The sequence below is a fragment of the Pinus tabuliformis genome, chromosome 7, assembly GCF_031772625.1.
Source record: "Pinus tabuliformis cultivar Carrire ecotype Pingquan chromosome 7, CPIR1, whole genome shotgun sequence".
NCBI classification, from domain to species: domain Eukaryota; kingdom Viridiplantae; phylum Streptophyta; class Pinopsida; order Pinales; family Pinaceae; genus Pinus; species Pinus tabuliformis.
The window spans coordinates 1061792022-1061807843 of record NC_142293.1 but is presented as its reverse complement, the minus strand read 5'-3'; the positions used below and the strand labels follow the sequence as shown (position 1 = coordinate 1061807843).

General features: G+C 36.8%; 1 protein-coding gene across 9 annotated transcripts in view; it reads left to right on the top strand.

Annotated features, from left to right (window-relative positions):
- Positions 1–15822, top strand: part of LOC149251293 (putative LRR receptor-like serine/threonine-protein kinase At1g51820) — a 338812-nt gene that overhangs the window by 93210 nt on the left and 229780 nt on the right. For all 9 annotated transcript variants that reach the window (XR_016266859.1, XM_089459343.1, XM_089459339.1 and 6 more), the window contains 3 exons: positions 4049–4133; positions 4474–4588; positions 10806–10949. Coding sequence is in view for 8 of the 9 variants with exons in the window: in XM_089459343.1 (XP_089315469.1) it covers positions 4049–4133; positions 4474–4588; positions 10806–10949 (344 nt within the window). In the remaining variant the exon portion in view is untranslated. The remainder of the gene's footprint in view (positions 1–4048; positions 4134–4473; positions 4589–10805; positions 10950–15822) is intronic.

The following is a 15822-nucleotide window of genomic DNA, read 5'->3' as shown; positions in this document are numbered from 1 at the left end:
ATGGCCAAGTGCCATGGTCAAAGAGACCAACTATGATGGGCTTCTCATCCTGAATGCATATATGCGGGGATGGAGCCATTGTGGATGCATGAGTTACCAACTCGGCCTTTGTTTTTCCACCCCTCTTGTGTGCCTTTTACTTTTTCTTGATTTTTCTTTGTGTTACTGCTCATAGCTCAAAGGGTTAGAGCTTCCTTTGTATAATGTATAGCAGTTATTACCCCCTTAATGCTGAGGAAACTCATTGCCCACCAATGGTTGGGACATGCAATGGTTCCTTCTCATAATCTGAAGAGAAACATATGCTCATGAACCGGGTGATGGCCATAATGAGTGAGGTAGAGCTCATGCTAGGCTTTTGCCCATGTGCTAATGTGCATGTCTTGACCATCTTTTGCATTTTGATCTTCTTTGTTTTTTTTTGTTTTTTGGTTGTGGCCATCATATGGTTTTTCTTGTTCTCTTAGTTGCATCAACCTCTCAGGGCCAAGTTCCGGGCCCTTCCAAAGTATGAGGATGTATGATGCCAAATCCCAGAGAATCAATGGTTAGTTGAACTTGAAGAAGGGAGGTGGAATATGGGGCTCGTAATGTAAGATGGAAAGTAGTGCCCCTCCTATACCCATTGGGCCATTAGGGAAGGTCCCATTGGACTAAGGTGAAAGATTAACCCCCCCATTTAAGGTGAGGGAACAAGATGATTGTCAAAACCCTTCTTCCTTCTAGGTTACCCCATAATCCATATCAAATGCCCAAAATACAAACAAGCATAAGCACCCGATTGCAAAAATGAATAAAGTACCTTTTGATCGGAAGCCCACCTTCCAACATGTGTTCTTGCCAAATGGGTAAGGAAACATATGACTAATGCAAGTGGTGGAGATATGAATGGCACATCATCATTGATTACTAGTGGCTGTTAGGGGCTGCCAGCTGCCAGTTGGAAGAGATGGTAGGAGAAAAATTTCACCTATGGGGTCACCCACTTTTGGTGGGTAACAATTTCTATTTGGTAACATTGGACCATATATGCTAGAGAACCCTTTTGGATTAGTTGTTGCATCAAGTGTGGCGATATCATTCTTGTGTGAGGTAATGCATGGTAATCTAATTACATTTTGACATATTGAATAAATAGGCCTACTTTATGACATTTGCCTATTTCTGTAATTGTCTTGTCATTTGCAACATTACATGGAGGTTTCTTACAAGATAGACAAACATATTTAACCTTTTTTCCATATAGACATTGATAAAGTTATGTGTGCTACTAGAATCTGTAAGGACCCATCTTAAATTAATGGGGACATATAGATATTAGCATGCACACGAGACATGCATATGATAGCAACATATGCATGCATCGCCTGCACTGCACTAGTATATGTTAGTTAATATTGAAAAAACGTTCGTATTTAGGTAACGAATTAACTATTGAAATGAATACCCAACTTACAAGAATATAGCAGGGTATATGATATACGTACCACCACTATAATACATATATATAATTCTACTATATAAAATTAAAGATAAATGTAGTATAGTGAATTCGCAACAAAGGAAAGTATATATATATATATATATTAAATAGTGAATATAATAAAGAGAAGAATATATATAAAACCATAATACTATGAAAATAAATCGATTTAAACAAAAGTGAAACATAACATTATGATAAAAGAGATTGTATAAATAAGAGTGCATGGTCAGCAAATTGGGAAAGGGAAAAGGCGGTGACCGCCTCTACAACTTATGAACTTATCAAATTAAAACAATAAAGAAAGAGGAAGCGGTGGAGGAATTTTGGAGGGCATAAAAGGAGGAAGGGTATTGTAGAAGGGGGACATTCTTTTATACAGAGAGAGGCAGAGGAGGAACTGACAAGAGGAAGACATAGAGAATAATGGAGCTTGAGCAGTTGTTCTTGAGACTTTTGGGCACGGGGGCCAAAATGCTTCGAATTTGAAGTATTTTGGGGCTGGGTGCTGAGACTGTACCTAGTTTGGCTGGGAGGTTTTTGGTCTTTTGGTAACGGGAGCGGGAACTGGAGCAAATCAGAAACATCTTCAGCCAGGTAGGTACTCAACATTAGGTAAGTACTCAACATCAGATTGATAAATTCTTATATTTTTAACAGATATTCACTATTTATATATATATATATATATATATATATATATATATATATACACTTTCCTTTGTTGTGAGTTCACTATACTACATTTATCTTTAATTTTATATGGTAGAATTATATATATGTATTATAGTGGTGGTACGTATATCATATACCCTGCTATATTCTTGTAAGTTGGGTATTCATTTCAATAGTTAATTCGTTACCTAAATACAGACGTTTTTTCAATATTAACTAACATATACTAGTGCAGTGCAGGCGATGCATGCATATGTAGCTATCATATGCATGTCTTGTGTGCATGCTAATATCTCTATGTCCCCATTAATTTAAGATGGGTCCTTACAGAATCAACTAGCACTGTTATGTTAGAATTAATTATGTGACCACAAAGCTTAAGCATTCTCGGTTGTGATATCCTTGTTATTGTTGCCAATGAAAAATCTGCAGTAATTTATTCACTTTTTGAATCTATGTTAACTTCCATATTGTACTGATCTTCTCTATATTAACTGATTATGGAATCATCCTAACTTCGTTGGAAAAAAAATAATTCTAATGATGTGTTGGTTCCAAAATGAAATCTAATGCCATGCATGTTGTAGTGACTATACCCATTGGGCCATTAGGGGAGGTCCCATTGGACTAGGGTGAAAGATTAACCCCCCCATTTAAGGTGAGGGAACAAGATGACGGTCAAAACCCTTCTTCCTTCCAAGTTACCCCATAATCCATATCAAATGCCCAAAATACAAACAAGCATAAGCACCCGATTGCAAAATGAATAAAGTACTTTTTGATCGGAAGCCCACCTTCCAACACGTGCTCTTGCCAAATGGGCGAGGAAACATATGACTAATGCAAGTGGTGGAGATATGAATGGCACATCATCATCAATTACTAGTGGCTGTCATGGGCTACCAGCTGCCAGCAGGAAGAAACGGTAGGAGTAAAATTTCACTTATGGGGTCACCCACTTTTGGTGGGTAACAGTTTCTATTTGGTAACATTTGACCATATATGCTAGAGAACCCTTTTGGATCAGTTGTTGCATCTAGTGTGGCGATATCATTCTTGTGTGAGGTAATGCATGGTAATCTAATTACATTTTGACATATTGAATAGATAGGTCTACTTTATGACATTTGCCTATTCCTGTAATTGTCTTGTCATTTGCAACATTACATGGAGGTTTCTTCCAAGATAGACAAACGGATTTAACCTTTTTTCCATATAGACATTGATAAAGTTACGTGTGCTACTAGAATCAACTAGCACTGTTCTGTTAGAATTAATTATGTGACCACAAAGCTTAAGCATTTTCGGTTGTGATATCCTTGTTACGGTTGCCAATGAAAAATCTGCAGTAATTTATTCACTTTTTGAATCTATGTTAACTTCCATATTGTACTGATCTTCTCTATATTAACTGATTATGGAATCATCCTAACTTCGTTGGAAAAAAAATAATTCTAATGATGTGTTGGTTCCAAAATGAAATCTAATGCCATGCATGTTGTAGTGACTGTACAGCAATGAATGAAAATCAATGTTAATGCAGGAAAAAATTAGGAATATTTTTTACTGTTATCTTTTTCAATTCCAATACAGAAAAAATTTAGGAAAATTGTTTAACATTATCTAGAGACTACATCTCTTAGTATTTTCCCGTCAGGCTGCACATTCTCTTTAATTTATCATGTTCACCTAGATCTTATCTTCTTTGATGGCATTCAGCATATTGTGGGATTTTCAAGTCCTGTTTTTTTCCCCTGCTATTTATGTAAAAGATAAAATACCACTAAACTTGTTTGGCATACTCTGAGAGGGCACACTCTTAGATCTTTGTTTTGGTTTGTTTTAGCGAAACATATTATGAGTTCTCATCTGTGGTGGATTTTTCACCAGGTGAAGCAAAAGTGGCGTTTGGTTTTCTTCATGATACTACTGCCACTCCTCATTGATCCATATATCTCACATGCCACACTTGAAGGTCTGTACTGAATGCTTGTTATTTGTTCCAGTTACATCTGCAATAACTTATTCATGTACAATCTGCCCATAGCAGATGCCACTGTCTTTATTTGAATTCTGATGTAAACTTACGTATATGAAGAAAGTGTGTTAGCATGGGGTTTTCCTCTACCTATCAGATTTCACATTTAAAGTTAATTACATTAAATGTCTATTTTTCAAAATAAAAAGGCCTAATGTTCATGGTGTTGATTTGATGTTTGTTCATAACTAGTCTCTAATTAAGAGAGTCCATTGTACATCTAATAACAAATATATTTTTAAGCTGACAGCTTGTATATTAACATTTTTCCTGCTAGGAAATGCACTTCATGTAATACAAGAAGGCCTTCATGCAGTAATAAACTGGACAGGCAATGATCCTTGCCAAGCCTGGGATGGGGTAAAGTGCTTCGAGAATCATGTTGTTCAATTGTAAGTGACTTTGGGTTACCAGACTTATCTTTTAGTGTTTGCAAGACATTCTAGTAGTCTATATAGTTTCTTTTGAAGTTTTTTGAAAATAGTCAGAATCTTATTCTGAAGGATTTCTATGCTAGACAATTAGAATCAGCTCCACATCCTCAAGAATGATTTTAAAATTACGAAAACAACATCCATATAACGATACAATATAGGACGATGGTGAGACCTAGTATAGGCAAAAAAAAATGATTATATTCATCTTTGTAACTCCTATTTCAAGAAACAATTGTATATATTTCCTGCCAGTTCCCTGAACTCTCCTACTAGTTGTAAATTTCTCACCTAACTCATCATAAATACTCCCACCTACCAATTGTAAATTTCTCTCCTAATTCATGATAAATACTCCCACCCCCCCCCCACCCAAATTGAGAAATCTAGGGCAGTAGTATAAGGATGATTTCTCTTGATATGATAACTGATTGTGATGTATTTTTACTTTATTTGATTAGCTTCTTCTTTTCCTTATTATTATTAATGTTCTTCTATCATCAACCAGCTACCAAAACAATAGAACAATGAGACAATAGGACAAAAGATGTAGGCGATCAGCTAGGGCCAAAACCTCTCCAATCTTGAGAGGAAAACCCAAACGAATTCTTCTTCTTATAGAATCTTCAATTGACGAATTCCAAGACCTAGACCCTTGACCACAACCCCTCCAAGACCAAGTCAATGCCTTTCCTTGATGAACCTTTTTCTTCCACAAAGTCAACTTTAGTCAAACAAGCCTTCCAATGACAATAGCTTCTCTTTCGACCTCCTTTTCAGGCCTGCAATTTTCTGTCTGCAATTCGGCCTAACTGTAGAAACCATAGTTCCACCAAATTTCTAGGATGTGGGGATGGGGGAGTGGGGAAATGCGGGAGCAGCCTATGCAAAAGCTCCCCACCAATTTTTAGGAAACGTGGGGGGATGTCGGGGTCTTTAACACAAGAGACCCCGACAAAAATAGTAAAATACTAAAAAATAATAAATATATCATTGAAATTTTATAATTTAATTGCCTTTATCATTATATAACACTTACATCATGAAGGATAAATTGATGAATCATATTACTGAAACATTAAAACGAAAAGTATGTACAATCATACATGTAATTGTAACATTGTACAATGAAAATAAAAGTTTAAACCATATTGAAGTTCCAATTGTGAACACTGAATATTGAAATAAAACTCAAGTCTGATACATCAAGGTTCAAATTTCTATAAAGTCAAGTCTAATATATCATATATCAAGATTCCAAACAAACTAAAGTCTACAACTGAAGTCTGAAACTGAAAAGCATATAACACAAGAACATATCAAATGACAAATGAGCATAATTGCTTAAGCTAATGCCCTGCAAGTCTCTACATCCAACTGATGCATGAATAAATAAGGATCAACCATGTCGCCATTTGAATCAGAATCATTTGCATTCTCAAACATGCTAAGTGGCACACCAACCAACCCCATCTATTTCTCATCAAGTCCCTCCTCCATATCTACTGTTGGAAATAATACTGAGAGGGGGGGTGAATCAGTATTATCAGATCAATAATTTAATTTTCAAAACTGATTTGTATACGCTACTTCAGTTCAGTGAACTAGCGTGTATACGCGACTGTACTTAATGCAACTAGCGTATATGCAAAGATCTTTTGATTTACCCAAATTATCATGTATTGAACTTTAATCAGTATATCAGGAATTCATTAGATAGTGCAGTAAAAACAGATTAAAGCATCACACATAAGCAACACACATGAACACCAAGATATAAGGTGGAAACCCAATGTGGGTGAAAACCACCTGCTGCAATCGTCTCTGTCTTCTTTTAATAAGAAAATTCTGTTTATAGTTTTTGTACTAGTGCAGTCTTATACCAGTACGCAGGCTTCTACCTACAGAAGGCTACAACCTTCTCTCATTCTCCAACTTCTACTGGAAGGGAGCTACAACCCCCTAGCTCTTGTACTAGCTGATGTGTTTACTAGTACATAGGCGCCGACCTACAGAAGGCTACGACCTTCTCCTTTTTCTTCCAGGGACCACGTTTCATAAATTTTCAGACTGGATCCATTAACAACATCATATCAAATATATCTACATCAACCAATCACCTTTTGAACCAACCACAACTGAATCAATCAATCACTTTGACAACCCATCAATCTGATCATTCAGAATACTGTCACCAGAATACAGTAACCAGAACCCAAGCCAGAACCCAAAACACTGCAACAACAAACAGAAGCAACTAAAACATATTTTATAAGGTATACGCTACTTCCATGTGTCGAACCTACGTGCATACGCACTTTCCTCAAGGCGAACTAGCGTACAGATTTGCAAATCAAATTTATGATGTATACGCTGCTTTGATATGCAGAACTAGCGTGTATACGCTCCTTTTCTAAAGTGAACCTACGTACAGATCTGTAAATGATGATTTAAACTTTACAACTATTCTAGACTTCAGTCATACTCAGATCATCATATTTACAGACTACAACATGCGCCATTTATTCAGATACATGATCAAATCACATAAAGTTAATTCACTTGAACCCTTGAGATCCTAATGCATCATTAGATCTTATCTTTCATCAAATGCTAAGGTTCCTCCTTGGTTCAGATCCAGCAATGCATCATAACCCAATAACCTGCATACTAGATCTCACACTTCATTAGATATTCAATGCTTGTATGTACTGGCCTAATGATCTTCTCCTCCTTATATAGTTTTAGGACTTTCTCAATACCATGGACCAAAACCACTTAGGACCAATACCTTGGATCAAATACCTAGGGTCAATACCTAAGACCAAATACCATGGACCAATACCATGGACCAAAAACTTCGGACCAAAAACTTAGTTTCCCAAGGTATACGCGCTTTCCTTTCTGTGAAAGTGCGTGTGTACGTTATACGCTTCTTTTGTTTTGTTAACCTGCGTGTATACGTGGCTTGGTCAATGGTGAACCTGCGTATACCTCTCTTTCTTCATTCTGTGAAGACTAATCTGTCATTCTTTGTTGTTTACCTGCTATACTGTGATCTTTCATCTGAGTGAGTTGCCTTTTGAACTGATTTCTTGAAGTTGCCCTGCATTTCATCACATCTGTAAACACTATTGTCATGCATTCTGTCACATTTGATATCTCTTCTGTAGATTCATCTAGTTACCATATACAAGTGAGTTGTTTTGCTATAAGTGGGTTGCCATCAAGTACAATACATACATCATAATGCCAACAATATCTACATGTGCATCATCCTCTGGATCAACTTATAATCGTGTTGTTGGTCCCTTCAAATACTTAGGTGTCTTCCTATGGTCAATATGTAGGGCACTATGCATAGCAACTAACTTCTCCGCTCTTCTAGAGGTAAGCCTGTTCCTCTTGATAGAGCGGATGAAGATATATGTGGACCAATTCCTCTCTGTTGCAAAGGAACTAGCAATCTGTGACAACAAACACATAGCTAGATGTTTGAGCTTTGGAGCACCATCCCCATGCATCTGCCCCCAACCAATCGGGTCATCTTGGCTATGTGATCTACCCGAGCACCGCGTGTGTTAAAGGGGATACTAAGAGATGAAAGTCGAAGTTTTGGTTTTTTTTATGATTTGACTTTAATTAACCAATAAGTGTTTCCTCTTTTGGAAGGAAATGTCCCCCCTTTGAATTTCCTTGTGTTTCCTTTTTTTGGGGACGTGGGGAAACTTACCCTAGACTTCCCTATGTCCCCGGACCACAAGGAAGCACGGGGACGTGTCCTCATGGAACATTGGTAGAAACCCTAAATCATACGTGGGATCGAGATAATGGAGAAATTGCCTTCCATTCTTCTTCACTTGGTGAGATACTTTTTCTTCAACCACTTGGCCTTTAAGATGACTCCTTTTCTACCCAAGTTCAGACTTCTATGGTGACTGAAATCTTCGTCCTTTGACAGCTGAAAAGTGCGCCCTAGTTGCAGATCACACGTGTGAAAAAGATGTCTCAAAACAGGCCCAAACAATTCTGATTTTTGTTCTTCCCTTTCTTCTCCTTTCTTTGCTATGGTACGAGACTCCTTGTCACTAGATCGAACTTCTGTGTTCCCTTCAATGTGTCCTTTGAGAGAGGCTGAGTCCTCCTTTATATAGGCATTGCTGGGCTCCAAAATAGGCCGACTTCTCTTGGCAGGCCGACTTGATGAAGTATCTAGGCCGACTTGACTTGTGGCTTGCATCCTTGATCTTGGAGGGATTTCCTTTACAATTTTAGAGTCATATTGATTCAAATAAATATGTAACATGTCAAAGAAGGGTCTTTTATACATGACAATGACTCCCTAGACTTGTTGACTCAATCACAAGACTTAGAAGCTCTCAATGGCAGCTTAATCTAAAAAATAAATTCTCTTGAGCATGAAATCCATGCTTCAAGATCAATAATAATAAATTTATTTTTCTCATTACGTCAAATACATAAAATCATGATTACATATGTCATTATGAAGACTGAACCTAGTTACATATTTCAACAACCCTCCCTCCCTTCAAACCATTTTTTTAATAGTAAAAATATGTGTTTTATATTTACAAAAGCACTACAAAAAGTGGAAGGCTATATACATCATAACCTCTTCCTCAAAGCTCCTAATACTGAAATAAAACCAAGTACTCTGTTGGATCTATAGATTCGGTATCTTAGATTAATAGAGTGCCCTTAGCGAGGGAGCGAAGGTGTACCTCATCCCTCCACATAGAGTAAAAGACAGATAGAGGGCTCACCTTATGATAAAAAACAGACTTACACCTAAGGCAGATAGAGGGATCACCTTATGATAAAAAACAGACTTACACCTAAGGCAGATAGAGGGACCACCTTATGATAAAAAACAGACTTACACCTGATTTTCCGAAGAATAAATAACACTGGGATTTGTAGGCAACGCTATATCGCAGAGCATTACAAAATGAAAACGGAGTGCAGAAATCTCCAAACATTGTGAAATGCTGGTGAATCTGGCCCTGAAGCATCACTGAATGATCATGAAGATAACTCCAGCAATGCTTGGCAAATCAACAACCCAAAAAATATGCTTCACTGTTTCCAAGCAATGTCAAAGAGGATAAGTGCCATTAGAATGTCCACTCTTGGCCAATTGGGGCTTGGATGGAATCCCTCGATAGACTACCAACCAAACAAAACCTTTCAGCTTATAAGAAGCTGAACCTACCAAACACTGTGAAGTCTATAGACCATCTATCCTTTGGATCCTTGGAAACCCAACATGCATTAAGGATTGGGGATAATGGATGCCTTGATGAAGCACTAAATACAGTCATTGGGAGTCATATGGGAGAAGTGGTCAACCAAAGCTACATTCTCAATCCCTCCAAAATGACCCAGGGTCAACTCCGTAATCAAAAGATGGTCAGGGGCATGGAAACCATACTCCTGAGCATGAGAACACCGCCAATAGGTGTGAGAGGTAGTCTCTTACAAATCTCCTGAGAGAAAAGGATGTTCCTGCTTAGTCCGTGAGGCTGATAACGAGGCAGGTTTGCAACACGAAGTCTTGAATTCTTGAATTCAAATATATGAAAAGTCAGCTATTCTAAAAATGAGAAAATTCAACTTGAAGTTCAGATTTGGACCATGAAAGAGTAAAATACAATTAATTTCAGCACTGCAAAATGAAACAAATTATTTGGACCACAAATAACATCATGCAGGAAGTTTGTGATTGCACCATTTATTTAGCATTGTAACATATAAATTGCACACAAAACTTTGACTATTCTGAAACACACGCCAAGCTAGGGATATGCCACCAATTGGAGATATGGTGACCAAATTCTTACTTTAGTTGAAGAGTGAAGTTTCTTGTGTCTAATTGCTTATAATTCACATATTTAAAGATCATAGAACAAATATAACAAATACTATAAAGATCATTCTTACAATAATTATTCTTAAATAACTGAATGTTCCTGTACGTTGTTATTATTGCTTGCTTTCTCGCTTAACTGAAACAAACAATATATTAGCGTTAACCTCTATGTTGTCATTGTAGATTCTTTTTGGAAGTATTTTTTTGTAGAAAGAAGTTGTTTTTTTGGCTCATGGTATGCTTGTGGCTAGATAGATACTTATTAATGTCGAATTGGTTTTGCAGAATTCTTTCTGGGAGAGGCCTCAATGGAACAATACCTAAAGAAATTGGGTTATTGTCCTCTTTGAATATTTTGGACTTAAGTAATAATTACATAACTGGAAGCATTCCCGATGAGATGTCCGAATTGTCAAATCTTCATAATTTGTAAGATGTTATGCTCCCTTCTATGATATATTGATAGCTAGTATGCATTTCCTTGTGATTTTACAAGCAACCTTTCGTCTATGATAATCTTGATATTATGAATGTTTGGGTTTTGGGCATAGTTCCATCAAGTTTCCGGGACATGGAGATGAGAGGGTGGGGAAACACAGGAGCGGCCTATGTAAAAGCTTCTCACCAATTTTTAGGAAACATGGGGACGTTGGGGTCTTTAACACAAGGGACCCCGACAAAATTGTAAAATACTAAAAAATTATAAATATATCATTGAAATTTTATAATTGAAATGTCTTTATCATTATATAACACTTACATCATGAAGGATAAATCAATGAATCATATAACTGAAACAAATTTAAAATGAGTCATACATATCACTGTAACATTGTACGATGAAAATAAAAGTTTAAACCATATTGAAGTTCCAACTGTGAATACTGAATATTGAAATAAAAGTCAAGTCTAATACATCAAGATTCAAATTTTTATAGAGTCAAGTCTAATATATCATATATCAAGATTCAAAACAAACTAAAGTCTACAGCTGAAGTCTGAGACAGAAAAACAGATAACATAAGAACATATCAAATGACAAATGAGCATAATTGCTCAAAGTACTGCCCCGCTAGTCTTTGCATCCAGCTGCTGCATGAATAAATCAGGATCAACCATGTCACCGGAACATATTGTACCTTACCCTTACCCACCCATTAAATTGCTTGGTGACAAAATAACATGTGAGCCTGAATTTGACCTTGATTTTTTTGGAAATGCATGAAACACTTCTTATTTTGGGAGGAATCGTCCCCCCTTCGAGTTTCCTCACGTTTCCTTATTTGGGGACGTGGAAAAACGTACACCAAACGTCCCCATGTCCTCGGAGCACAAGGAAGCATGGGGCTGTGTTTCTTAGTTGGGGGACGCGTCTCTGTGGAACAGTGGTTTTGGGATGACTTGTAAGCAACATCTTTTTTGTTTATTTCTTTACGCATAAGCAACATGGTTTAACATACCTATTTGTAATGTGTTATAAATGGTGAAATTTCAATTTGTAGAATTAATTCGAAGTCACAAGTTCCTTGAGTTTTAAGCCTAGAGTGGAAAAGTCATGAAACCACCATATATAAGTCACAGTAGAAAATAACCAAGCAAGTGATGAATGATTGGGAACGAGCCTCTTTAGTGAAAGCCCTAATTAATGTAGTTACACAATTTGTGTTGGAGTTGAGTTCTGCATTGAGTGTTTGTTGTGGTATCAACACCAAATGTTTTAGATAGGTTTAGAATTACGTGTGCATAATTTGAATATTGTTAGATATAATGGTCATAATTAGGACTTATGTATACATTAGACATAAATAAAGTCTTAGTTAGTATTTTATAAGAAAGTGATACAACGAAGGCACTAGAGGTGTTTATTTGATACAACCATGGCACTAGAGGGGATTATAAAATATCAGTATTGGGCCTGATTGATTCCCTTACAAGAGTCTATTACTCAGATAATGCTTAAAGAGAGAAGGAGAAGGATGGTTACTTCTTTTTGCAAAAAGAGTGGTGTTCCCAGGCAGATATTTAGTTTCTGATGGCCTCTACCTCTATTTTACCCATTTTTGTTGCTGATTTGAACGTCTAATTCTTTCAAATGAAAAGAAAAAGTATATTATAGACTGCTGTGAGAGCTACAGGGGCACCAAAATTAGGTTAGAATCTTTTTTGCCTCCACCAATGAGAATGCCTACTTTTTGTTTTTGTTAGGTTCAGTGAGAGAAGAGGTTTTTTAGCCCTCAATTTGTGGGTAAACTTGGGGCTGATTTGCCACTATTTTGTTTTCTTCTTTTTGGCTGTAGCTGCCTTCTTGGCAACCCATCATAGGCTTTGATCGATTGAGTTTGTCCAAATTAGTCACGAATTTGTCATGTTCTATGCCAAGTACAACATCCTCAAGTGAAAGAGAGTCAAACTAGTGGAAGAATGAGCTGATTTGGTGTTTATTTGGTCTTGAAAACTTGGCTATAGCAGCACTTTGTAGTGGTCAGGAATGGAAACCAAATCCTCCTGTTGCCTCTTGTAAAAGTCTATTGCACTTTTGTATTACCACTTAACACCAACTAATATGTATATATTAAAAAACCACTCCATATTAGGTAAACTGACGTAATAGTGCTGGGAAAGTCCGTCTTTAGTCACTCACTTAGCTATGGAAAATAGTTCAGTAATGGTGTAATATCGTCTTATAGCTGTATCAGTTCCTTTGGAGTGGGTTAGAATAGAACCCAAGCCCCTTTGCCTTGTAATTCGTCTTTAAACTTCTAATTATCAGTAAGCCTTACTTAAACCAAGTTCACAACCTTTTTAAGCAATAACTTAAGGTAGTGAAAAATGATCGTAAGTTGGTGTGTTTTGGTGGATAAATAAAACAAGGCATATACACAGAGTGGGGACACCGACATCGATGCAGTCGTGGTTCTTCCTCTTCCTATACACTTGGGTTCATCTTCGTTATAAACATATCGAACTTGGTGTTTGAAACCCCTCCTTACATCGTATCATGAAGATAATGACCCATGCTCATGCTTTTAATTTTGTGTAATGTAAAATTGGGCCACCGCATGCTAAGTGTCGAAGATTTTGTGGTTGTGAATTAAAAGTGACGGTTCATCATCTACTTATTTCATTATTTTTTTTTTTTTTTGGGTATATTCAAGCATTGTGCGCATGCTTTTGATTACATTGTTCACTTTTAGATGGAAGATTTTGTGGTTGTGAATTAAAAAGGACGGTTCATCGTTCACCTTTTTAGTATATCCGACCATTGTTCACTTTTGATTACCTAGTTTATTCTTTTTGGTATATTCAACTATTTTTCGCTTTTGATTACATTGTTCACTTTTATATTGAAGATTTTGTGGTTGTGAATTAAAAAGACCGTTCATCATTCAATTTTTTTTATATATTTTTTTATTTTTTATTTAAGTATATTTAACTATTGTTCACTTTTAATTATATTGTTTATTTTTTAGATTACTTTGATTACATTTTTCATCTAGAAAGATTTGAACTTGGAAATTGGGGATTATATTATTCACTTTTAGATCGAAGATTTTGTGGTTGTGAATTAAAAAGGATTATCCATCATTCACTTCTTTTTTAGTATATCTAACTATTGTTCACTTTTGATTATATTGTTTATTTTTAAAATTACTTGGATTACATTTTTCACTCAAAAAGACTTGAACCCGGAACTCGGGGACCAAAGTCCTCATTCACTGACAATGACCCTGTTAGTCATACACTTATCAAACTCTATGTGTATGTCAACCATCCACGCACCACCTTAAGGGTAGTTTAAATTTTATATCCTTTGTTTTTAATATTAAATTCATTATTTGAGTGGTTATGCTTAATTTTAATGTTTTATGAGTTTTTATTATATTAAATCATGTTAACTATACAATTTATTAAATTATAATTGTTAAACACACATGGACAACAAAGAATAGGAAAGATAAATCAGTGAGTACGTTTTTTTTATTAACAGGAGATGTACATTTATAATACAATGTTGTGACTCTTGGGTTTCAGATCCCAAGGTCTCTTGAACTGCTTAGTCTTTTCGGCTTCCACACTAACCCTTTAGGATTAGGTGTCCAACATTCCCCCCCTTAATCCGAAGGGTTATGTATGAGTCCAAGAAGAGAGCTGTAATACAAAATGTGCAAAAATGCATGGCAGCACTAGGCTGAATGTGCTCTATGAAATGTTGGTATAAAGGGCGGTGGTTTAAGGATGACCACCAACACTGGAACGCTTAGTGCAGTTCCCGGAACTCTTCCAAAACTGGCAAGAAGCTGGAGTCTTCTGCTAGAGGAAGTGTTCTTAATCTGTGATGGTTTAAGGATGACCAACAACTCTGGAATGCTTAATGCAATTCCTGGAACTCTTCCAAAACTGGCAAGAAGCTGGAGTCTTCTGCTAGAGGAAGTGTTCTCAATCTGTGTTCACGGGCATCTTTGTCTCTGGCTGCAACTCTGAAACTGGTGTGGCAGGTTGTGGCTCAGGCTCGCTTGATGTGACTTTGAAGCTTGTAGATGACCATCATTTTCCCCCCTGTCAGGTACAAGGTGAGAAGATGGAGAAAACTCAACTGCAAGACTGTTCAATACTCTGGAACAAGTTCTGACATGTGTTTGGAATATCTTCTTGGCTGTTGATGCCCATTGCCAAGAAGCGATCCATCCAAGATGAATCTTTGTTCTTGCAGGACGTTTGTTTTTGAAGCATCTGTGTGAAGAATGGTTGGTTTTATGACAGTGCTTACATGGATGAAGATCAAAACAGTGATCTTTCAAATGGCCAACTCGGTCACAGTGTTGGCATTTTACAATCTGTTGTTGTTGTTGCTGCGGTGGAAGAGGAGTAGAATCTGGAACAGCTGAAACTGAACTGTCATAAGGAGCAGGTGAACTGTCATAAATGAATCCAGCACTCTGAAACTGAATGGGCTTGGCATAGTCTGGAATATGAAAGGACAAGTCCTTGTCATATCCAAGACCAGTTCTGTGCTTGTTGTGGACAAGCTGTTCCCAAGGTCTAATGATGGGCTTGGGAAGTGCAGACTGAGTTTCTGCATCTGCATGTACAACCGCTGCTTTATTGGGCATTGGATCTGAATGAACTTGCTGCTTATGGGAGTTTATTTCACTGTTCTAAACAAAAACAGGTTCAGAATGATGACTCCTTTGTTTTAATTCTTCTTGCTGAAGCTGAGATTCAAGCTCCAAAAATTCTACCTTTTCTTGTGTATACTGCAGATAGGTTTTGATATCACAGAGAGTGTTCTTGCTGATTTTCA